Consider the following 18012-nt stretch of genomic DNA (forward strand, 5'->3'; position numbering starts at 1 on the left):
TTCTGCCCTTCCCCTGCTCGTGCTCTCTCTCTCTCAAATATAAACATTAAAAAGTTAAAAAAGGGAAAGAAAAAGACACAGAAAAGAAAATAAAAAATAAATGAACACTAACAAAACATATACAACACTTGAATATTGACAACCACAAAATGCTGATGAAAGAATCAAAGAAGATCTACACAAATGGGGATAAATATCAGGTTCATAGATAGGAAGATTTAGCATAAGAAAGATGTGAGCTCTCCCCAAATTGATATACAAGTTTAATGCAACTCTTATCAAAATTCCAGCAGACTTTTTGAAGATATAAACAAGATTATTTTTAAATCCATATGGAAAGGCAAAGGATCTAGAATGAATAAGACAGCTTGAAAAAAGGAGAGTAACATGGGAAGAATTGGTCTATCCAATTTTAAGTCTTATATAGCTATAACAATCAAGACTGTGTTATTGGCAGAGGAATATACAATAGATAGATCAATGGAAAAGAATGAAGAACCCAGAAATAGACTCATACAACTATGCTGAACTTACTATTTTTTGCAAAAGTGTATAAGCAATTCAATAAAGGAAAGATGGCTTTTTCAAAAAGCAGTGGTAGAGCAACTGGGCATCCATAGGGAAAAAATGAATCCCAACCTGAGTATCACAACTTATAAGCCCAAAATGGATCACAGACATTAATGTGAAAATGTAAACGTAAAATGTTTATAAACAAATGAAAGAAAATCTTTAGGGCCTGGGGCTAGGCAAAGAGTTCTTAGACCTAACACAAAATTTATTAGCTGTAAGAGGAAAAGTTCTAAATTAGACTTCATCAAAATTTTTAAAAAATGTTCTATGTAAAAGATCCTGTTAGGAGGATGAAAAGCTATTGAGTAGGAGAAAATACGGCAAACCACATATCCAAGAAGTACTAGCACATACTTGATAATATATTTCCGGAATATATAAAGAACTCTCAAAACTTAACAGTATAAAACAAACAATCCAATTAGAAAATGGGCAAAATATGTGAAAAGACACTTCACTGAAGATACACAGATGACAAATAAACAAAAGATGTTCAACATCATTAGCCATGAGGGAAATGCAAATTAAACCACAATACAATAAACATCTATCAGAATGACTGAAAACAACAGTGACACCACCAAATGCCTCCAAGGATGCAGAGCAACTGAATCACTCATATGTTACTGGTGGAAATGTAAAATAAAATGGTGCAGTCACCCTGGAAAACAGTTTTTCAGTTTCTTATTTATTTATTTAGAGAGGGACAGACACAGTGCGAGTGGGGGAGGGGCAGAGAGAGGAGAGAGAGAATCCCAAGCAGGCTCTGCGCTGTCAGCACCCAGCCTGACACAGGGCTCAAACCCACAAAGCCGTGAGATCATCACCTGAACCAAAACCAAGAGTCAGACAGTTAACTGCCTGAGCCACCCAGGCACCCGCAGTTTGCCAGTTTCTTAGGAAACTATAAACATGCAGTTATCATATGACCCAGCAACTGTCCTTCTGGGCATTTATTCAAGACAACTGAAAACTTAGGGCACTTGGGTGTTTCAGTCGGTTAAGCGTCTGACTCTTGGTTTTGGCTCAGGTCATGATCTCACAGTTTCCTGGGTTTGAGCCCTGTGTCAGGCTCTGTGCTAGCAGTGCAGAGGCTGCTTGGGAGTCTCTCTCTCTGCCCCTTCTCTGCTCATGCTGTCTCTGTCTCTCTCTCAAAAAAAAAAAAAAAAAAAAAAAAAAAAAAAGACAACTGAAAACTTTCTTTCACACAAAAAACTGTATACAAATGTCCATCTATAGCAGCTCTATTCATAATAGCCAAAAACGAGAGATGGCTCAGCTGTCCTTCAATAGGTGAGTAGTTCAAGAAACTGTGGAGTATCTATACTATGGAATATATTCAGCAATAAAAAGGAACAGATTATTGATACATGTAGCAAAAATCTCAATGCATCTCCAGAGAATTACTCTGAGCAAAAAGGCCAATCTCAAAATGTTATATACTGTCTGGTAACATTTACATAACATTCTTAAAGTGATTTTTAAAAATGAAATAGAGAATAAGTTAGTGGCTTCCAGGAATAAGGGAGAGGGTTGTAAGTGGCTCTAGAAAGGCAAAATGAGAGATCCCTGTGAATATGGAAGTGTGTAGTATGTTGAGTTTTACCCATGTCAGTATCCTGATTGTTGTGTTACCTTTGGAGGAAACTGGGTAAAAGATACATAGGATCTCTCAGTATTATTTCTTACAACTGCATGTCAGTCTACAATCATCTCAAAATTAAAAGTTTAAGTAATAAATGAACAGATAATTCGTGAGCTGTGGGACAATTTCAAGCAACCTTAAAAGATTGAGAGGAGTAATGGAAGTACATTTTTATAAGGTTTTTATACTGTACATGAAGTGCTATAAAATTAAAGGCAGAGTGTTCTAAGTTTAAAATATATAGTCTAAATCCTAGAAGAACCCTAAAACAAAAACTATTATAGCTAAACATCCACAAAAGGAGATAAAATGAAATCATAAAAATTATATTGATCCAAAAAAAGGCAGGAAGGGGTGGTGAGGAAGAACTATAGGACAAATAGAAAACAAATATGAAGATGATAGGCTTAAACCTAATATTAATTAATAAGTATATTAAATACAAGTGATTAAATATTTCAGTTAAAAAACAAGAGATCACACATGATGATGGTGGTGGTGATGATGATAAAAAAGCAGAGACTACATCTATAGCCAAACCAGGTACTTCTGGTTCCTTAAGGTAGTTTTCCTTGAATTATCTCGTTTGGCTATATTACAAACCACATTGGATAATAGCAAACTGCTAAAACCCCAATGTCCTTTATATTCAGGTTATTTAAAAATGCAATATAGATGGTGGGCAGGAAATGAAAAAGAAACAAATACGTTTGTTATGTGTTATCAAGTGCACTAACTTCACACTGCCTAGTCAGTAAGTTCAAAACACCAGCCAGCTTTTGAGGCACTGTGACTTAGTAGGAATCATATTGAGGAGTTCTGGCTCCTTCCCTGACTAGCAATGAAACACTGGGCAATCACTTCATTTTTCTGAAACTCCATTCATCTGAAAAATGGGGTAATAGCACATAGTTGTTGTAAATACTATATGCTGTTTCACTTAAAGTACATACAATACAGGCATTGCTCAATTAATGTTAACTTCTTTCCTCTTCCACTTTATTTGTGGATCTCAGTAATAGCCAACCAGGGGTGCCTGGGTGGCTCAGTTGGTTGAGCGTCAGTCTTCATCTCGGCTCAAGTCACGATCTCATGGTTTGTGAGATCGAGACCCTTATCGGGATCTACGCTGACAGTGTGGAGCCTGCTTGGGATTCTCTTTCTCCCTCTCTCTGCCCCTCCCCTGATTGTGCTCTCTCGCTCTCAAAATAAATAAAGTTTAAAAAAAATGAGTAATAGCCAAACAAAGATACCAGGTCCCACTTTCTGGACCTGTAAATGTTACTTTAAATGGCAGTTTTTGCCATCAAAAAGAATGAAATCTTGCCATTTGCAACAACATGGATGGAGCTAGAGTGTATTATAAACAAAATAAGTCAGTAAGACACAAATACCATACGATTTCACTCATGTGGAATTTAAGAAACAAAACAGATGAACATAGGGGAAGGGAAAAAAAAAAAGAGAGGGAAGCAAACCGTAAGAGACTCTTAACTATACAGAACAAACTGAGGGTTGCTGGAGGAAAGGTGGGGAGGGGAGGGGCTGAACTGGTGATGGGTATTAAGGGCACTTGTAGTGATAAGCACTGGGTGTTTAAGTGATGAATCACTGAATTCTGCTGAAGCCAACATTACATTATATGTTAACTAACTAGAATTTAAAATGAAAACTTAAAATATTTGAGGGGTGCCTGGGTAGCTCAGTTGGTTAAGGGTCCAACTTCAACACAGGTCATGATCTCGTGGTCTGTGAGTTTGAGCCTGGCATCAGGCTCTCTCCTGACAGCTCAGAGCCTGGAGCCTGGTTCGAATTCTGTGTCTCCCCATCTCTCTGCCCCTCCCCTGCTCATGCTCTGTCTCCCTCTCTCTGTCTCAAAAATAAAAAAACATTATGGGGCAGCTGGGTGACTCATTCAGCTAAGCATCAGACTTTGCCTCAGGTCATGATCTCACGTGTTCGTTGGTTCAAGCCCTGCATCGGGCTCTGTGCTGACAGCTCAGAGCCTGAAGCCTGCTTCAGATTCTAGGTCTCCCTTTCTCTCTGCTTCTCCCCCACTCACACTCTTGTGTCTCTCTCTCTCTCAAAAATAAACATTAAATTAAAAACAATAAACATTAGGGGCGCCTGGGTGGCGCAGTCGGTTAAGCAGCCAACTTCAGCTCAGGTCATGATCTCGCGGTCCGTGAGTTCGAGCCCCGCGTCGGGCTCTGTGCTGACAGCTCAGAGCCTGGAGCCTGTTTCAGATTCTGTGTCTCCCTCTCTCTGACCCTCCCCCATTCATGCTCTGTCTCTCTCTGTCTCAAAAATAAATAAATGCTAAAAAAAAATTTTTTTTAATAAAAACAATAAACATTAAAAATTATTTTAATTAAAAAAACATTAGAAACAAAAATACACTTTAAAAATATAAAATACAGGGGTGCCTGGGTGGCTCAGTCAGTTAAGCATCAGACTTCGGCTCAGGTCATAATCTCACAGTTCGTGAGTTCGAGCCCCATGTCAGGCTCTGTGCTGACAGCTCAGAGCCTGGAGCCTGCTTCAGATTCTGTGTCTCCCTCTCTCTCTGCCCCTCCCCTGCTCATGCTCTATTTCTCTCTCTCTCTCTCCCTCAAAAGCAAATATTAAAAAAAAATACAAATCTGAGAATTACATTTTTTTTAAAAGGCAGTTTTTACTGGTGTCATTTGGATTACCTGGGTGGGTCCTAAATGCCACAAGAGAAGCCAATGGAGATTAGACACACAGAGGTAAGACAGAAGCAGAGATTGGAGTGATGTGGCTACAAGTTAAGGAATGCTGGCAGCCACCAAAAGCTGGAAGAGACAAGGCACAGACTCGTCCCAGAGTCTCCCCAGGGAGTACAGCCTTTCCAACACCCTGACTCCAACCCAAGAAAACAGATTTCAAGACTTCTGGCCTCCAAAACTCAGTTTCTTTTGTTTTATGCCACTAAATTTGTGGTATTTTGTCACAGCGATAGGAAACTAATACACTAACCATAACTAATTCAAAGGCGGTTACTCAGCTGGAGAAGGCTTTCTGATAACGGCACTGGGGTCAGGGACCATGGATGCAAGCTACTTGATAATTAAGTACACAAAGATGAAAATGACTAATCACTAAGGCTTTCACCACATCTCAAACCTGAAAACACCTCAGAGGAGCCAGCTCATTCAGGTACATGACAGAAAATATCCATTTTCCAATGGCGTTTCAGAGGGTTGAGGGACCTAAGAGCCAGGTCCTCTGCCTCCTGGGTATGCCATATTGAGACTATCTGTACTGCACGTCTTACTGTTCTAGCTCAATCTATGCTTTCCCTCACTGTGTGAAGTCAGGCACAGGCCTCCTGATCTTGTTCCTGATACGCTCTTCCATCTCTAAGGAGTCCATCACTCTCCTCAAATAACCCCTCTTCTGGTACTGACCTTAACTCGGATCTCTATAGGGGAATACTGGGATAGCTAGGACACAGGTGCACTCTGAAACCAGACTGACTGCCCGTGTCTGAAGCCCTACTCTGCTACCTCTGTGTCCTTGGGTGGCCTAATCAGTCTTTTCCTCAACTGCAACATGGAGCTAATTACAACACCCACTTGAGAGAATCATTTAATAAGTGTGTGCAGTGACTAGGAAAGTGCCTGGCATAGGATGAGTGCCAAGGGTATTACTGCTGTGATATCATTTACTTAAGGGCAGCTGTGGCTCACATGGCAGCATGTGAAACCAAGTCCCAAAGCCTGTTTACTCTCACCAGTTTTATTCTGAGTGACTTTTAAATTATCTGCTCTCAAAATGATCCCCCTAGAAATAACTGAAATGCCTAGCAACAGTAGGCAATAATCGTGGTATGTTCAAGTAACAGAAAACCATGCAGCATTGAGAATGGATCTATACTGATGACTCCATTCATGTAAAAAATTGTGATGGTAGAAATCAGAAAAGAGGTTACTATGAGAGAGAAGTAATGACTAGAATGGGGTGCAAGGAGACATCAGGTCCTGGTATGTACTTTCCTGATTATAAGGCTATGCTCTTTATAACATTTTAAGTTGTACAACTATGATTTGTGCATTTTCCTGTATGTATATTATACCTCAATTCTTAAGTTAAGCGATCCCCCAGCCTATTACCCACTGGTCAGTGCAAGGACATGATACAACTGCTCATTAAACTGCTGGCAAATAAGGAAGAGATGGTGAAGCCACCAGGTGCTGGATTTCAGGGAACAGGTAGTCTGGAATATGGCAGGGTGACTGCCACAATGGTTGGCAGCAAAAGGGCACTAGACAAAAGAGGGTGCAGACTACATTCATCATCTAAAGGGCCAGCTCTTTGTTTTCTTACTGAGACACCTCAGCACCCCTTCATATGAGAACCAGAGCTTTTCCTTGGCACACTAACCAGATCAAAGGGCAAGGTGGGCATGCTCTTCTAGACAAATTGGTAAATGCCACACTATTAAAGCTACAATAGCCTGGCATTTACCAGTTTAATCCCTAGAATAGCGTCCATTCCAAATAAAAACTGAGCAAACAAAATGACAGCTTTAAGAGTGGAAGCTTTTGGCTTTATAGTTAAGATTTATCTTGAGAATGGATTCATTGATGCAGACATAATTTTGTAGTAACATTGAAACTTGTCACAGAGCTTAAATAACTAAAAAAAACTTTAAGTTTTTATTTATTTTGAGAAGCAAAGCAGGGGAGGGACAGAGAGGAAGAGAGAGAATTCCAAGCAGGCTCCATGCTGTCAGCACAGAACCTGACCTGGGACTTGATCTCACGAACTGTGAGATCATGACCTGAGCTGAAATCAAGAGTCAGACACACAACCAACTGAGCCACTCAGGTGCCCCTCAAATAGCTAGAACTTCTATATACTGGTGTCCTGATATAGCCCGTGCTCTTGAATTACAACGGGTTTTCCATTCTTATTACAATCACAGGAACTGCTGGAACACTAAACACTCTCCTTAAGATTTGTTATCCCTGAAGATTTTTGTTATGCTGGTAAGGCTCTGTTGCAAGGAAAGAAAACCTACCCTAAACTTGCTTGAACAACAACAAAGAAACACAACAGAACAAAAACAAAGCTAAATGTATTGGTTACTGGAATCAAAAAACCCAGATGTATTTCTGGCTTCAGATATGATTTAACACAGTTGTTCAAACAGAAGATTCCAGGGTGATTGCTCTTCAACTATGATTCCTCTTTGACTCTGTTAACTTTATTCTGTCTCCACAAGAATCTAAGACTTCCTCTCCACTGTAAGACTAAGGAAAAAAAGAAGAGCATTTCTTCCTATTAATTCTTACCAAGTCCTGGGGCTCTAACTGGACCATTGTGGGCGAACTACTGACATCTGAACCAATAACTATAGCTTAGGGGAAGGAATCTGTGGCCAGGCCTGTGTCACACATCCCACTAGAGAGGAAGATGAAATCCAAAAGGAAATTTAGTGTACTATTACCAGTAAAAGGGGGTGAAAAATTCTGGGAGGCCAAAATGACAAATGTCCAGGACAGGTTTCTCTCCAGGGTAGACATGTTCATGATGACCTAGCTTGGAAGAAGTCCTAAAGGTTTTTTCATACTTGATACACTCATAGGGTTTCTGGCCAGTATGGATTCTTTGATGCTGAAGAAGATTTCTTTTGCTAGTGAAGACTTTTCCACACTCAGCACATAAAGAGGAAGACTCCTGAATATGGATCCTTAGATGCCTTTTTAATTGTTCCTGAGCACTAAAGCCTTTTCCACAATCTACACAGTCAAAGCGTTTCTCTATACTGTGGACTCTCTGGTGCCGAGTTAGTTTCGTATGAAAATTGAAGGCCTGCCCACATATTTTACAAGAATAAGGCTTTTCCCCTGTGTGAATACGTTGATGTTGGCTAAGATGAGAAGTCCTTCCAAAGCTTTTGCCACATTCATTACATTCATAGGGTTTCTCTCCAGTGTGGATTTTTTGATGTCGAAGCAGTGGTGAATTACCAACAAAAGCTTTTCCACACTCATTACACTCATAAGGTTTCTCCCCAGTGTGGATTCTCTGATGTATAACAAACTCAGAACTACTGGTAAAACTATTTCCACACTCTCCACAGAGATAGGGTCTGTCTCCACTGTGGATTCTCTGATGCCTGATCAGATTTGCATTATCATTAAAGGCTCTTCCACATTCTTCACACTGATAGGGTTTCTCTCCAGTGTGGATTCTCTGGTGCCGGATTAATGAAGAATTGCCATTAAAGGCTTTTCCACACTCATTACACTCAAAGGGTTTCTCCCCGGTGTGAATTCTCTGGTGTCTAACAAAGTAAGAAAAATAACTGAAGCATTTCCCACACTCCTCACATATGAAGGGTTTCCTTGCACAGTGGATTCTTGGAGCCTTTCCTTTAATATTTTTTACTGTGGAGATTTCCTGGTGTTTCTCCAGTTCACTGCTTTCTAGCAAGTTGGTTCCCTGAAGAACACTCTTCTGCAAACCATGTGACAACATGACATCTCTTTCTTCAGAAATTCCCTGTGTTGATGTGGACTCACTGTTAATGTTGGTCTCAGTATCTAACATAACAGAAAACACAAATACCACCTGAGAATTATGCTAGAAACAAACTAACATCAAAAATTATAGGGCCTTTAAAACAAACAAACAAACAAACAAATAAACAAAAAATAAATTATAGGGCCTTTAGAGATTACAATTCCAACCCCCACATCGGACTGTTAGCAAGAACAGGCTACTAAAATAAAAGTGCCAAGTATCACACAGAGAACAGTTGAGGAGAAACAGGGTATTGGTATACACAGCACACATTAGATTGCTTCCTAAGCTTTTCCAGACTCCATATTTTTTTAATGACTTCTCTCTAGTGTGTTTAATCTTCTGACCTTATCATAGTAATAGGCCTACAAAATATCAAAGGCAAAGGGCCCAAGAGCAAGTGGTGACCCTGGGGCTAGCAAGTACAAGAGAACAGAGTCAGGATACAAAGGTGATGCATGAACTGTTCTTTTAAAAAATTCATACCCTGCAAATGTCCCAAAAGACTGGAGACACTGAGCATTAAAGGCACTAGGCTGTGGCAAGACAAAGAAAAAAATCACACTCAGAGGTTCTTAACTGCAGGACATCACCCCTAGAAGTTATTAACTGCAGGTCCATAGATGTCAATGAATACCCCAAAACTGCTGACAATTCCTGTCTTGTCATCAGACTCTCACAAAAGTCTGAATCTCAAAAATGCAGAGATTTTATATGGAAAGAATTCAGTTTACTTAGATACATCAAGACTGCAGAGCAGTCCTTCTCATATTAGCAAAAGGAAGAGAAACAGCCACCTATAAAATGGCATTTGTGTTCCAAAAGACTGGATGCCATTTTACCTAAATTAAAGTCAATCTATTTTATACAAAATGTTAGACTAATTTTAACATTAATCTGGGTTATCTGGGACTCATCTGCTCATTAATCAAGTTCATCCTTTGAGTGTGAGTTAAACAAGTAAGAACCCTTAAGAGGAAAGCAGTGGGAGAGGAGATGTCAGAGACTGAAGCAAATGGGAAAACCAGTAGTCTGGAAAAGGGTGATCATGACAATGGAGATCTAGTGGTCTGCTCTCATACCCTGCCTCCTTCTTGCTATAAAACCAGGACTGAGCAATCAATGACCAAAACACTCTATTTTCCTGCTACCTCATACTCTGCAATTCATCTGGATCAAGTTCCCCATAGCAGTTCTTCTAAGCAACCACATTCCTAGGTCTCTAGCCATTACCCCCACCTTCCTGCTGAAAGAACACAACTGCCCAGATGCAGTGGCCTCAATGTCTTTCCCTTCCATTTCCACACCCACTAGTCCCAAGCCATCCACTGCCCTCTCAAGTCACACTTCCCAGTCACCCCAATGCCATGTCTTCCCCTTCCCCTGCTACACTACTCTACCAGCTATATCATCCCTCCTTTTCATCACCAACCTCCTTCTGCAGATCCTCAAATCCACTTGACCTGAACAATCTTCCCTTCACATCCAGCTTTTCTTACAGTAGTGTTTAATCAAACTGCCTACTCATTAGTTGAGAAATTGACATGGTGTCAATTTTTTAAATGAAATTCATTTTTTAAATGAAAACATTTTTTTAAATGAAATACACTAGCCTAACATAGAACAGTATTCACGTACATTGCAATGCCAAGGTAAATGTTGTTTCTTGATACTCCAGTCTCAGAGTACATAGTGAGGGTTTTGATGTAAAATGTAATACCCCATGAGGCTCATAATAAAAAAAAAGTTTGACAAACATTTGATATACTTATATTCCGTTTCTAAACTTACCAAAATAAACTTATCTAAAGTGCTGCCTCAATTTTGTCATCTCCTACTCCCTCCCTCTGTGCAAAATACCTATCCTGAAACTCCTACCTCTGGCTTCAGTTCCATGTTCCCTCATAGGGACCCTCCTCTGCCTATTTTCTCTTCCCTCTCTCTCAACAAAATTAAATAACCCGTAACATTTAAGATTCAGCCCTTTGTTCTCTCTGGGTGTCATTTCAATTAAAACTCTGGTAGAGTACACTTGCATCTACATCTGTAGACCTGACCTTTATCTCAGACTCTACACTTGCCTTCTCCATGGCCTGCTCTGGCCATCCACTTATACATATTCTAAAGGAACCTCAGACTCTACGCTCACATCTGAATTCACACGAATTAAAAAGCTCCTTTTATGTCATGACTTCCTAGTGTTATCTGAGTCAACTCTCCTCTTTGATGACCAAGTTTTGATAAGATCTGGTCGATTGTAGCTCCACACATACTCTTTCCTCTTTCATTTTTTTTTTTTTTAACTTTTTAAGTAGGTTTCATGCCCAGCACAGCACCCAACACAGGGCTCAAACTCATGACCCTGAAATCAAGACCTGAACTGAGATCAAGAACTGGGACACTTAACCCACTGAGCCATGCAGGCACCCTTCCTTTTCCATTTTTGCAGTGCCACTATCCCCTATCCAATTCACTCACTCAAAAGTTAACTCTTGACACATAGTAATAGTTTAATAAGATTTTATTCCTTCAATTTCTTTCAGACCAATCCAAAGCACATACTATGTTAATACTTTGCAAATGCAACCAAATATGGGCCTGTGTCACTAGAGGCAAAGTCACTGTGACAGGGGTCACTGCTCCTGCTGCATGATTGGTTTTACCTGCTCTGTCATTTCCTATTCCCATGCCCTAAGTTCTTTAGGATAGAGCCCTCAGGTCCACCACAAACTCTGCAATCTAGATTTTTCACACAAAGTTCGATGGGTAAGACACCCCACCATATTCATCTCCATCGCTGGCTGAGTAAAGGGGGTGAGGGTATACTGTAAACTGCCAGCCCCAAATTCTAGGAAGTCTCGCTTAGGTTTGAGGTCTAAACCTCAGGCTCTTCCACTGCTTACTAGGATAGACAAATATTCCAGAAATACCCATTTTAAAATATGCTCCCCACTGGGGCACCCGGGTGGCCCAGTCGGTTAAGCATCCAACTTCGGCTCTGGTCATGATCTCACAGTTTGTGCATACAAGCGCCGCGTCAGGCTCTATACTGACAGCTCAGAACCTGAAGCCTGCTTCAGATTCTGTGTCTCCCTCTCTCTCTCTGCCTCTCCCTGCTTGTACTCTGTCTCTCTCTATCTCTCTCTCAAAAATAAACAAACATTAAAAATAAATAAATAAAATTAGATTAAATATGCTCCCCCGGTGATTGTCCTGCATGTTAAACTGCAAAATTCTTCACAATGATTTACTGGATCCTCTATTGCTTTTCTCAAGCCAGATAATCCACCTTCTTTTTTTCCACATGGGATCCACTGTAAGAAGTCAAATTTGGCACATACAGCCTGCCACTGAAGAAGCTTAACCGAGCTTCTACATGGGAATTCCTCCAAGTTCTCCTTCTGCTGTGCTCCCACAGCCCACTACTACATACCAACACCAGTACTTAACACATTTTCCCCCCAGCTCTTTACATCTGTCTCCATAGCATGTATCATCCAGAACTTCTTAAAACAAAGCTTGGCACATGGCAAGTGCTGAAAACTGCCCTTGAACAAATCCATCCTGTCCAAAGGAGGAGGACTACTAAAACGGGAAATGCTGAAACTCAGAAAAGAGTAATGGATTCAAAAATTGCATGAAATGATTAAGAGGAATTTGTTATCTTGATAAGAGTTAAAATTAATGGGAAAAGTTTCATATTATTACCTATTAGGAGAAATAATCCATTTTATTTAAATCCTTCCCAGCATGGTTCATTTTAAAATACACTGCTCTCTCAAGCTCTATAGGTGCCTGTTCTCAACCTGCCTCGCTTACCTTCACAGATGTCTTTGGTCCTCTCTGCAGATAGGTTATCCTGTGCCTCTAGGCCCCATGGCAAATTCCCTGCCTCCAGAAGCGAGATCAGAGCAGGTCTGGGAACTTGATATCCTGAAAAGGGGAGAAAGTGGTACCTTTCAGACATATGTCTGCTGTGTCAATATAAGGAAAACCCTAAGAGCCTCCATAAGAGTAAGATCTGCAGAAGAGGGCTCAGGATTGGGGAAAGCCAAGATTCTGATACAGAAGAAACTGAGCATTTATGACTCTTCCTACTCAAGAGTAGGTAAGTTACTGAGATCCTACAAGACATATATGTAAACACAGGGAAGGGGTCACACCCTTCCCTAGACGAACTAAGAATTTAACTCTGGCAATGGAAACTACGTATTCCTTACTGCACAAAGCCCCTGGGAGGATGGGATGTACTCTTACCAGGGGATAGCAATTCCATACATTGGGACCAAACTGATCCAAGATCTCTCCCTATCTACCAACCTTTGAAGTGGGTCATTCAGTCTCAGCCCTGGAGCCACACACTGGAGGATACCAGAGACAACCACTCCCTCTCCACACTGCACACCCAGCCTATTAGGAGAAAACAAGGAAGGAAACAGGAAAGCATACACCTGAGTCCCAGGAGGAAAGCAACCTTACCCAGGGATGTCAAGTTCCCATAATTCTCCAGCATCACACTTCTGTACAGGGCCTTCTGTCCAGGAGAAAGACCAGTCCATTCTGTCCCAGAGAAGTAGACAGCCACGTCCTCAAAGGTCACCACCTCCTACAACAAGAAGTTCCTGCTGCCCCAGAGCCAATTCTCTGACTCGGCCTGGGTACAGTATGAGGGAGGGGTCCTATTAGGGATGACTAATGAGAAAAAGTGAAAGAACTGGATGTTAGACCATTAAATGACTTTCTACAACCAAAAACCTAAAACTGCTCTAACAGAAGAGCTTCCACTAGAACATAAATTGTACTATTATAAAACACAGTAACATTTCAAAAACCTTAGAAAGCTTCCCATCAATTGAGCTTCCTAAAGCAGTTTCTTTGGTTTTGTAACTACTTTTAATCTTTTATTGTTATACCTACAAATGGACATTAGCTTCAATCGGTCTAGACACCCACTCACAGGTGGCATGTCAGGACCTGTTTTCCCCTTCACTGCCTCAGTGCCCAGCTAATCCATGTGTTCCCAGATGGGTTCATTCTGCCCCAAACCTCAAGCCTACATTAACAAGAATAATTTCATGGTTTGCTCTGATGAGCCATTCTCATCTAAGCCCCATCTGTGCTTGAAGAACTATCCTGCCTGTGCTCAAGAATGTCCAGCAGAGAAAGCTTAGTGCCGCCTGGAGCAGTCTATTCTGACAGACTTCCTGATGTGTCTTCCTGGGAGAATATACTTCTGGAATCAAATTGCTTCTGGGCAGCTCTTTTAGCTGTTTTTCTTTATATCTCCAAGACAATCTATAATAGCTTCTACCAACCAAGTCTCATGATTTTTCAACAGCCCCAGTTTCCCTTCTCTGATGGCCCTGAGGCTCTATCTTCCCAGAAAGTTCTAGCATCTGGTTTATTTTTTTTTCAACGTTTATTTATTTTTGGGACAGAGAGAGACAGAGCATGAACGGGGGAGGGGCAGAGAGAGAGGGAGACACAGAATTGGAAACAGGCTCCAGGCTCTGAGCCATCAGCCCAGCGCCTGACGCGGGGCTCGAACCCACGGACCGCGAGATCGTGACCTGGCTGAAGTCGGACGCTTAACCGACTGCGCCACCCAGGCGCCCCTAGCATCTGGTTTAGATCCTCTCTATACTCCTCAGACTTTGGTATCAAACTGGTTACCTAAACATGCAAAGAATATCCTCCCACCTTCTTATGCCTCAACTGATTCTGTGGATCCCCACGTTCCACTAGTCCCAGCACTGCCTCAGACTCCCTGGTGACCTAATATGTCTGACCCACCAACTATACCAAATTTATCTTCAAACTGAAACTGGCTCCTTTTCTAAATCATATAAACTAATTGGCACAGTGAGCAACAATTTTGTTTCCCTACCTCAGTTAATGGTACCAATCTCAGCCCAGACTCCACTGGAAACTTGAGATTTCACCTAGACTAACTCGCCCCCAATCACTGCTCATTTCTGGCATGCAGTTGGTAATCAGATCCTGCCAGTTTCACCGCCGAAATATTTCTACAGTCCAACTCTTCTTCACCATCACACAATCAGTACACGAGTTCAATAGCTGGGGGACACTTAAACAGCTCCAATTCCAGGCTGTCCTGCACTGAATCCATCCTCTGCCAGCACATAAAATCATCAATTTAAAATGGCTCAGGTCATGATCTCACAGTTCATGAGTTCGAGTCCTGAGTCAGGCTCTGTGCTGACAGCTCAGAGCCTGGAGCCTGCTCCAGATTCTGTGTTTCCCTCTCTCTCTGCCCCTCCCCAGCTTGCACTCTCTCTCTCACTCTCTCTCAAAAATAAACATTAAAAAAAAATTGTTTTAAATGACACCCTGGGGTGCCTGAGTGGCTCAGTCAGTTAAGCGTCCAACTCTTAATTTAGGATCAGGTCATGATCTCCCGGTTCGTGAGTTTGAGCCATGCATTGGGCTGTTTGGACAGTGTGGAGCCTGCTTGGGATTCTTTCTCTCCCTCTCTCTCTGTTCCTCCCCCAATTTACGGTCTCTCTCTCTCAAAAATAAATGAACTTAAAAAAAATTTTTTTTAATGATAACCTGACCCAGTCAACTCAATGACTTAATGAGTCACCACTAACCATAACAGTGGTTCTCAAAGTGTGATTCCCAGAGCAGCAGCAGCATCAACTGAGAACTTTTTGGAAAGCAAACTAATAGGCCCCACTGGAGAGCATTTCTGCTTCAATGAGCCCTCCAGGTAATTCTGGAGCACACTAAAACTTAAGAACCCAGGATGAGAGGATAAAGTCCAAGCTCAGGAAACTGAACTGCATCAGGTGACAGGCAAACAGTGAGAAGGAGGCACAAGATTGTACACAGAGAAACTAACTGGAATGCTCTGCTGACAAAATTCCAGAGAAGGAATGACAAACCCTGAAAGATGGAAATACAAAATACAGGACAAGTGGAAGAGATAGCAGGCAGAAGGAGCTGGACTTGGTGCCTCTCTAGAAGTGGTATCAAGGGAGAATAGGGTCAACAACTGCTCAGCAATCCGGAAACTGAGTGGTCAGGACAGTGATATGGTGGTACCAGTGACTCACCAGTACTTACAGAATATCAGAAGAGGGTGGAAACTATATGGAAGATACTGTTTGGATTAAAGTCAGGGAGAGGGACCTGCCAGATGTCAGAAATCCAAGACTGGGACTTGGGATATGCTTCATGGATGCTAAGTCACTGGATAAGTAAATCCCAGGATGAGGAGATGGTAAAGCAACACAGCAACTCACCAGTCCAAAAGTGAACCACGACTCAAGAAATCAATTTCCTAGTCCCACAAATGTAAGGTACTTAATGTTCACTTTACAGATGAAGTCTGTTAAGACACAAAGAGTTTAACTGATTGGCTCAAGACCACCGAGGCCCGATGGGATCCCTAAATTCAGGTGACCTGCCCTAATGCAGATTTGACCTAGTGCAGATTTTCCGTATCATAGTCTGCTGCTGCCTCACCTTAGTCAGCAGCATTGACCTTAAGGAGGATATATTTTCCTTGATTGTAAAGCCCAAACTTCTTTCTTTAGAAGGACAAATACTATAGACTCCCTCTTCTTATCTTCCTCCTACCAGCCCTCTTCTCCCACCTCCTAAGAATCTTGCAACTTCATTGATCTCGATCACTCCTACTAACCGTGGATACTTCTACCATCAGCCCAAGTCCCTCATTCTCACAGATCCCTCCTTTGTGGTCCCTACTGAACCAGTTCAGCAGAGATCCTTGGAGTACAGGAGGCTGTACTTCTGATTCCCTGGACACTTTCTCCAGCCAACGCTTGTAGGACTCCTGGCTACTCAGCCCCTCACCATCAACTTTCTCCCCAACATTCAGTCCTAGTAGAAAGACTCAAGAGGTACTTTCCCGCTGATTTGGTTCTAAGAGTCTTGCCAGAATTATCCCTCTCATAACCCATTTCCTTCAGATTAGATCTCTTGAAGGTTGACCTGAGGGAGTCATAGCTCACCTGGTGCCAGGAGTTCAGGGGCATGGCTGCCATCACCTGGGCTCCCTCTCAGTGAAGGTCAGAGGCTGAGGGAAGAAACAAAGAGAACCATGAGTGAGCTTGGCCCAGTCAAAGGCTCTCCTTTAAACCAACAAACCTGCTTGCCAGTAATAATACCAGCCATCATTTACTGAATGCTCACTGGGTAAGTGGCATATATTTCTTCTTTCAATCCACACTATACAATGAAGTTTGAATGCTGAGGAAACAGATTTTGAAAGAGTAAGTAACTTGCCCTCAGGCACCAGAGCAATGCTGCCTGTCCTGCATAAGACATGAGTACAGGGGGAATAGGAGTACACACAAGCAAAAAACAAACAAAAAACCCCAAAGAAACAAACAAGTAAGCAAACAAACTAAAGCAAAACCTAACAAGAGGAAAAGGAAACCCAGACCTTTATTTTTAAAAATAAACTTTTACTGAGAAACATAACAAGTTAAAAAAATAAGTTTTGGGGCGCCTGGGTGGCGCAGTCGGTTAAGCGTCCGACTTCAGCCAGGTCACGATCTCGCGGTCCGTGAGTTCGAGCCCCACGTCAGGCTCTGGGCTGATGGCTCAGAGCCTGGAGCCTGTTTCCGATTCTGTGTCTCCCTCTCTCTCTGCCCCTCCCCCGTTCATGCTCTCTCTCTGTCCCCCAAAAAAATAAATAAATAAAATAAGTTTTGGATGTAAAATACACATCCCTTCATTCAGTCTTCACTATAATCCTCTGAATTTTCTTCTCCCCAAATGAGAAAACAAGGCTAAGAGAATAATTCTCTCTACCAAGGTCACAAGGTGGTGGATGAATGAATTTGGATTCCAAACCAGATCTGTCAGAATTCCAAAGGCCATGTTCAGTAACTACATTAAATCACTTCCCATCATAATCCCAAGAGGATTTCTTTTAAAACCTGATAAAGTGATTCTGAAGTTAATATAGAAGGATAGAGTCACCGAGAAAATTCAGAAAAAGAATCAAAGGGGAAGTCTTCCTTTTCTTGGACCTTGGGGCAGGCATCTTTTTGCTCATCACTCCATTCTGGGACCCAGTGATTACCAAAACTCATTAGCAAAGGACCCTGAAAGGCCACCTCAACATGCAAAATGTCTGGGTTATTATTTTAGTTTTATCCCCTACAGACACTGTATTCTTGCTAAGCGGTCATATTCTGCCCCAAAACCAGCATGTTCCCTAACTTCATTGCATGCTGTAGTTT

At 41.6% G+C, this 18012-nt stretch overlaps 2 protein-coding genes across 4 annotated transcripts in view; both read right to left on the bottom strand.

Annotated features, from left to right (window-relative positions):
* ZNF23 (zinc finger protein 23) overlaps positions 1-12607 on the bottom strand; it is a 32999-nt gene extending 20392 nt beyond the window's left edge. Inside the window, exon 1 of one of the 3 annotated variants that reach the window (XM_027076141.2) lies at positions 12593-12607. The gene's annotated coding sequence lies outside the window, so the exon portion shown is untranslated. Of the gene's footprint in view, positions 1-7694; positions 7713-12592 lie in introns of those variants that run through there. The other 2 variants (XM_053211317.1, XM_053211315.1) reach the window with 2 other exon arrangements.
* On the bottom strand, positions 6878-17450 carry ZNF19 (zinc finger protein 19). Its single transcript, XM_027076162.2, has 4 exons — positions 16774-17450; positions 13253-13379; positions 12593-12706; positions 6878-8793 (listed from the first exon to the last, which is right to left on the bottom strand). The coding sequence occupies exons 1-4, from the start codon at positions 16804-16806 to the stop codon at positions 7691-7693; spliced, it is 1377 nt and encodes a 458-aa protein (XP_026931963.1). The 5' UTR covers positions 16807-17450; the 3' UTR covers positions 6878-7690.
* Between the last annotated feature and the right edge of the window lie 562 nt (positions 17451-18012).

Source organism: Acinonyx jubatus, chromosome E2 (genome assembly GCF_027475565.1).
Source record: "Acinonyx jubatus isolate Ajub_Pintada_27869175 chromosome E2, VMU_Ajub_asm_v1.0, whole genome shotgun sequence".
Taxonomy (NCBI): domain Eukaryota; kingdom Metazoa; phylum Chordata; class Mammalia; order Carnivora; family Felidae; genus Acinonyx; species Acinonyx jubatus.

What these genes read in the sequence shown, in the direction of transcription:
- ZNF19 (XM_027076162.2), bottom strand. Translation starts at nt 16,806, where the DNA reads ATGGCAGCCATGCCCCTGAACTCCTGGCACCAG. An exon ending in CCCTGAACTCCTGGCACCAG is followed by an intron (nt 13,380 to 16,773) that starts GTGAGCTATGAC and finishes TTCTTGTTGTAG; the next exon opens with GAGGTGGTGACCTTTGAGGA. An exon ending in TGGGAACTTGACATCCCTGG is followed by an intron (nt 12,707 to 13,252) that starts GTAAGGTTGCTT and finishes TCCCCTTTTCAG; the next exon opens with GATATCAAGTTCCCAGACCT.